The sequence below is a fragment of the Limulus polyphemus genome, unplaced genomic scaffold, assembly GCF_000517525.1.
Source record: "Limulus polyphemus unplaced genomic scaffold, Limulus_polyphemus-2.1.2 Scaffold760, whole genome shotgun sequence".
Lineage (NCBI taxonomy): Eukaryota > Metazoa > Arthropoda > Merostomata > Xiphosura > Limulidae > Limulus > Limulus polyphemus.
The window spans coordinates 316718-323712 of record NW_013666370.1 but is presented as its reverse complement, the minus strand read 5'-3'; the positions used below and the strand labels follow the sequence as shown (position 1 = coordinate 323712).

Sequence of the window (6995 nt, the reverse complement as noted above, 5' to 3'; positions counted from 1 at the left end):
TGACAATCAACCCAAGTCTTCAATGTGACAATAAACCCAATTCCTCAATGTGATAGACCAACCCAATTCATCAATGTGACAATCAACCCAAGTCCTCAATGTGATAGACCAACCCAATTCATCAATGTGACAATCGAACCAAGTCCTCATTGTGATAGACCAATCCAATTAATCAATGTGACAATCAACCCACGTCCTCAATGTGATAGACCAACCCAATTCATCAATGTGACAGTCAACCCAAGTCCTCAATATGATAGACCAATCCAACTCATCAATGTGACACTCAATCCTTGTCCTCAATCTGACAACTAGTCCAAACTCTCAGTGTGATAGATAATCAATCCAGGTTCTTAGTGTGATAAGCAACCTAAGTTCTCTGTTACAATCAACATAATTTCTTAGTGTAATAGTATTTGTTTGTCTGAAGTTAAGCACAAAGCTACACAATGGGCTATCCGTGTTCTGCCCGCCACGGGTATCGAAACCCGGTTTTTAGCGTTGTAAATCCACAGACATGTCATCTTGATATTATGATAGTTATTGCTGTTACTTTATGCTGTTATATATGGAATGTATTAATTCGCCAGGATTATATACGAGTTGAAACTAAGAAAAGTTTTCCAGCGTATATGTTGGTGCTGAAAAGTGTGTTGTTTTTTCTCTCTTTTTAACGATTATGAATGAGCAAATAAAATAAAAAATTCAACTTTAGGCTTAACTTGTTTTTTGCTTTTTTTCTCTTTTGCGTGGATGTGGAATATCCAAGTTTTTTCATGCTCAACTAATTACAGTGTGCTGTGTTATTATTCGGACTATCGGAAACATATGGCTTGAAATGACTAAACTGAAATTAAACTATCAAAATAACTATAGTCACCGTATTGCTTTGTTAATAGTTTACCTGACTTCGTGAGTATGATAGGGTGGTGCTGGTTGAGAGAGATATGTGTAGGTTTCGCTTTGTTTGCCTAGACGAGAGAGGGCGCAGTTTATATGTTGTATTCTACGATTAAAGCGATTTTTTTTATATTTCATAAATAATGAACATTTCTAGAACCCAAATCAATCACAAATGATTGCTTCTTGTCGTCATCTGAGGATTTTAAATGCGCAAAATGAGTTGGCAGCTAGTACTCTTCCTGAGACCCCTAGTTGGAACGAGGGGGACATACTCTCCCTTACCGCCCCTTTCACGCCTGTGATGCTCTACTTACACAGATATGCTAAAAACAGTCGTGTCGAAAATCTCTCGATTAAATCCAGAATCCTTGTGATCCACCATAAATAATTGTTACTTTCATAATTTGTAGAACATCCATTGTAATGGTGTCTTCGTGAAACTTCTAACGTCTCAGTCAATTGAAAGGTTTTACCTGTGGTCTAGTGGCTATGAAATGGTGAAGAAGAAATGTGAACGACATGTTTCAAATATTTGTACTGAATACTACTGAATAATAGTTTATAAGTTGTACCATACGCTGTCTGTAATAAATATGCTGATGTTTAGGCGTCACATCGGAGCAAACATAACACGAGTGTCTATTAAGTTACATTTTATATAAATTAACGATAACGTTTCAACTAAGCATTCAATAGCTTAAGATATTTCTTAGGGATTTAGTCTATGCTGTATTATCATTAGAATACATCTCTTAACCTAATAAATTTATTCACGTTCTCCTTTCAAGACTGTGGTAGAAACGCAAGAAGAATCAGTCGTGTTGTCGGTGGAGATGATGCGTCATTTGGACAGTTTCCTTGGCAGGTGAGGTTTTAAACATATATAATTATCCAACTACAAACTGAAATTATACACGTCTCTAATACGAAGGATTATGCGAATAATCAGCATTATTTTTGAAAAAAAGTTACCAATTTCATTTTAGTTTGTTTGTTGTTAAGTAAAAAACTTAAAAATGGGCTAACTGTGCTCTGCCAATCGCGGGTATCTAAAGCAGATGTTTAGCGATATAAGTCCTCAGACTTACCGCTGATCCACCGAGGGCCATTGATTTTAGTTTTAAAGCAACTTATAATAATATAGTAACTAGTTATCCTATTAGAAGACAAAGATAATTAGCATAATTTTTGTAACGTTTATATTTTCGTCCTCATTGTTATTTATATCATAATTATATCTTAATATCATTGCTATTTCTTCAAGAAGATTTATCTTTACAATACGTCGATTCTCACTCTTACAGTAACTGTAATGTCAGGTTCTTTTGGTTTGGATTATCAAAATATTTTGCTTAAAGATATCATTAGAAACACACGCTAAGTTATTTTGTGCTTGAAAACAAGAAATATTTTTGGCTTACATTGATAATATGCTTTCTCTTCCATTGAATACCAATAATACAAAAATGGGGCAGTGGTATTCACATTGGAAAATCCATCACTCTTAATCCACCTGAACTTGTTCATATAGATTTCAAGTTTAAGCTGCTTCAGGTGGAAAAAGTACTTTTCCGAAGTAGTTTTCTTAATAAATTGTAACAGTCAATTAAGAAAAACAATGTGATAAAAGTATGTTTTCGACATAATATACGGGAGGTCAACCTTTACTGATATTACACAAGTAGTGTGTCATCTATATATATGTATATGGCCATGTCAATCTAATTATATGTTTGGAACCTCTGAAAAAAATATATACGTATTATAAAAATCCGTGGGACATTTCTCAGGTTTACTGGAGGTACAGTATTAAGACTACTTATTTATACGAGCTGTTTTTATTCACGTTATAAATGCTGTAAGTAAATCTTTTGTTGTGTTTAGTAATTTTTTACATTTCCCTGTAAATATATAACATTCAGGATCCGCCTCTTCCTTATTGAACCCGAATGAGTATATTAATTAAATTACAGCTGACAAAAAAAAGAAAAGAAAAACGTTAGTGTAAATTTTGTCTGTGTTGTCATGGAATAACACTCGGGTTGTTCAGTGTGGATAACCATGGGATATCTGCTGAAATATTAAGAAAACAAAATCCAAACAGATGAGAAACTTTAGTCTACCCAGTGAGGATAGAATAAAATCATGTATATATATAGGTCTGACGGTGCCTTCACATTTTTAGCCACCTGTATTCTTAATATATAAATAATGTTGTCAGAAAGGAATCTTTTTCAGGACCTCATTGTTTTACTATAACTTTTTAGCTGTTTTTGATCCAATCATTACAGAAAAACAACATTTTTACATATAAAGATGAATTGTTTTCCCATGCAAACTTAAACTTTGACGGTAGTTCAGTCACTTTTGTAAAAAAAACAACAACAACAAAGGTGTATGTCACCTTTGATTATCCAAAAACGATCTACTAGAAAGGTTTAATACTTACATAAATTGGCCAAAATACTTATAAAATATATGTGACGTATAGTTTCTCATTTCAATCAAAATAGCCTCTCCCCCCCACCCCCCGACTGTTCAGCGGTAAGTCAGGGGGCTTATAATGCTAAAAGTTGTGTTTCGATATCCGTGGTAGGGAGAGCACAATTAGACTATTAGAACACACACACACATATATATATATATATGTATACATCGATACATGTATGTATTCTATTCGTTCTTCGAAAATTATTTTCTAGAATATTTGTATTCTTCGTATTTTAATATACTCTATCATAATGTTTGAAGTTGTTAATTATAATTTGATGATCATCATTGTATAGTACATAGGGCAATTTATTTTTTTCTGTCAAGAGATCGACTTTGAACAGTAAGAACAGTCAGCGGCCAAAAAAAAACATAAAATTCACCCGGTAGAGGGAGCTTAATTAACAAGATCAATTACCATAAATTTCGTCTAATTAATTATAATTAGATACAAGTGTTTATAATATTCGAAAATAAACCGTTTGAATGCTGGTTATACAGAAAGCTTAGAGACTACTTTTGGAAAATATAAGAATTTAAGATATTTTAAGTACGATTTTAAACTTCTGTAACTTCAATTTAAAATGTTATTCGACTGGTTTTTCTAGGCGCTGATAAAGGTTAAAGGCAGTCGTTGTGGAGGAGCTTTGGTTGGTCGACGACATGTCGTCACAGCTGGACACTGTGTAGCCAAGTATGTATATATAACAAACGTAGTAGTATTGCTAAAGATTAACTGTAGGCTAACTGATTTAACACCAGCTTACTGTTGCAAATATTGTTTGTCGTCAAATTATGCATTAGGAGAAAACATATAATGTAATTGTGAAGCATAGTGTGAAATAGAGCTGCATATTCTGTCATATCTTTAGTTTAAAGTAAGAAAAATATGTTCATTTCATTTTGTTTATTATAAGATTTATACCGTTTATGACATATTTTATGTCGGAGTGCACATTCCTTGAGCTTATATATCACGAAATTAATTAACCGTATTTACACTGACTGAATTTCTGGATGGGCAGATGACATTTAGTTTATGATTTTGGTTGATAATATATTAATGTGGTTATTTTAAACTTTTTTTCAGCATATATGTTTAACAAAATCCTAGTATAATAGTATAGGTATGACTATGATTAGTAATTATTGTGTATTGTGAGTATTTCATACCACATGTAAAGCTCCGATGTGTTTCACAGGTCGCAGCATGAACCTTATAAAATTGAGGTGAACCTCGGCGAGTATGTTCTCAATTCCAAGATTGAGGGCTTACCCAGTGAAAAATTCGGTGTTTTTGAGGTCCGGCTGCATCCCAGATTTCAGTTCACACCGCAAGCAGATAGGTTTGACGTGGCCGTATTAATCCTCGACCGTCCAGTTCCATATAGAGGCAATATTAGGCCAATATGTCTTCCTGAAAAAAACGCGGACTTCCTCGGCCAAATAGGCTATGTCACAGGTTGGGGAGCCCTAGAGCCAGGTACAGTTACTTTATTTCTCTTGTTTATTGGAGGAAAGAAGCAACAAACGAATTTGTATTATGTTTTATCCACATGTGCCATGAGCGTATTTTAGAAAACCATAATCACACCTTCCGGTAAAAAACAAAATAACATTAAAAATACGGAAAGATATCAACATAAATGTTTCTTTAAAATGTCAGTACTTTCAATATAAGCGAAGATAATTTAATACAGAAGTGAAATAAACCTAAGTGCCAATAAGATTTACTTGTTTGTTATTAAGCACAAAGCTACACAACGGGATATCTGTGTTGTGCCTAAAATGGGTATCAAAACCCAATTTTGAGCATTATGAACCTTCAGACTTACCGATGATCCACCTGGGAGGGGGGAGGAGGAGAATGAATAAGAAGCGAAGAGGATACTGTGATGTCTTTCGCTGGTGTCCTTTGTTACAGGATATTGTTTCACCGTATGTTTCATACAACTGTTACCAGAGTACTGTGTTATGTATCACAAGTGACCTATTGATTTAAGTTCACTACAAACGAATCTTTCGTATTTTATGTTAGAGCAGTACAAGCGCTTGTTTTCAGATTTTGATATCACAAAGTGTTAATGAGTGAACATTTTGGGAATTTTGCAGCTAATTTTATTGTTTAAGATTTATATCTCTAAAATAATAAGATTTTAATGAATTCTTCAGTTCAGGAGAGGTCTTGTATGGTCTAGTGATTAGCATGAAGGACTGTGGATTGTAGTGCTCAAGCTCCTAGTCGTTATATGCCGCTAACATGTTCAGCACTTTCAGATGTGGGAGCATTATAATTGTGACAGTCAGTTCCATGATTCAGTCGCGTTTAGCCCATGTATTGAATAAGGTGCAATCCCATTTACCAATGTGTTGAATAAGATTCAATCCTGTTTAACCCATGTGTCCAATAAGGTGCAATCCCGTTTAGCCCATGTGTCGAATAAGGTGCAATGCCGTTTACTAATGTGTTGAATAAGATTCAATCCTGTTTAACCCATGTGTCGAATAAGGTGCAATCCCGTTTAGCCCATGTATTGAATAAGGCGCAACTCAGGTTGAGTATACTGAGTATCAGTTCAACAATTTTTTTCGTGTACTTAGAAACAAAAACGAGTTGTTTTTAGCTTTCATTTTAATAATTTGATAGATTTAATTATTATTATCATTATTGCTTGAAAATACGTGACAGTGCAATTTACTAGTCTTACATTTTTCAATTCAAGAATAACTCTTTTTTCCATATTTTTGTTTGATTATCAGAGCAAATAGTTTTAATGAAAAATAATGCAACAAATGAACCAAGAAACAATTTTTTCAACAACGAAAAACTAAAGGTTTACAATAGAAACTAAAAGAAACCCAGGTAGCTCAGGGGGTAAGCTTGAGGTTTATAACATTATTAATACGGGTTCGATACCAACAGTAGGAACTGTGTAAATAGCTTTGCACTTGAAAACAAACAAACAAGGAAGGTGAAATCAGGCTAATGTTAAAATTCTAAGAAGGAGGTGAGCCAGTTTATTCTAGAATGTTTTGTTTCAAACATGAATATGCCTTTTTTGCAGGCTCGAAGCTCCGCCCGAAAGTTCTACAGCATGTGCCTGTTCCTGTTATTAATAACCAAGTGTGTGAAATATGGCACCGACGACAAGGAATTCAGATCCGCATCCACGGAGAGATGATGTGTGCCGGCTACGAATTTGGCGGCAGAGATGCTTGTCAGGTACTACATCTGTGCATAATATTTGCTTTTTTATGAATACGAATTCTATTATAATCTTAGCAAGCAAAAACTTTCGTTATTTTGTGTATATTGTCACCAAGGGATTATAAAGGAGGCAAAAGTAAGTAAGTTAACAAAATATTTTAATTTCTGCAGAAATGAAAAAAAACTCGAAACGTAATGTTTTTCTATCCACTTCGGCTTCAAAAATGGGAATAACTTTTTACGACTTATTTTGTTTCTGTGGAGAAGCGTTTGACGTTCGAATGTATATCGCACATGATATTGTCTTTTAAATAAGTTTGTTTGTTTGTTTTGGATTTTCGCGCAAAGCTACACGAGGGCTATCTGCGCTAGCAGTCCCTAATTTAGCAGTGTA

General features: G+C 34.2%; 1 protein-coding gene across 1 annotated transcript in view; it reads left to right on the top strand.

Moving 5' to 3' along the window:
* LOC106460368 (transmembrane protease serine 9-like) overlaps positions 1-6995 on the top strand; it is a 65743-nt gene that overhangs the window by 53426 nt on the left and 5322 nt on the right. Inside the window, exons 9-12 of the mRNA XM_022387077.1 lie at positions 1692-1768; positions 4002-4087; positions 4596-4876; positions 6459-6616. Coding sequence (XP_022242785.1) covers positions 1692-1768; positions 4002-4087; positions 4596-4876; positions 6459-6616 — 602 coding nt within the window. The remainder of the gene's footprint in view (positions 1-1691; positions 1769-4001; positions 4088-4595; positions 4877-6458; positions 6617-6995) is intronic.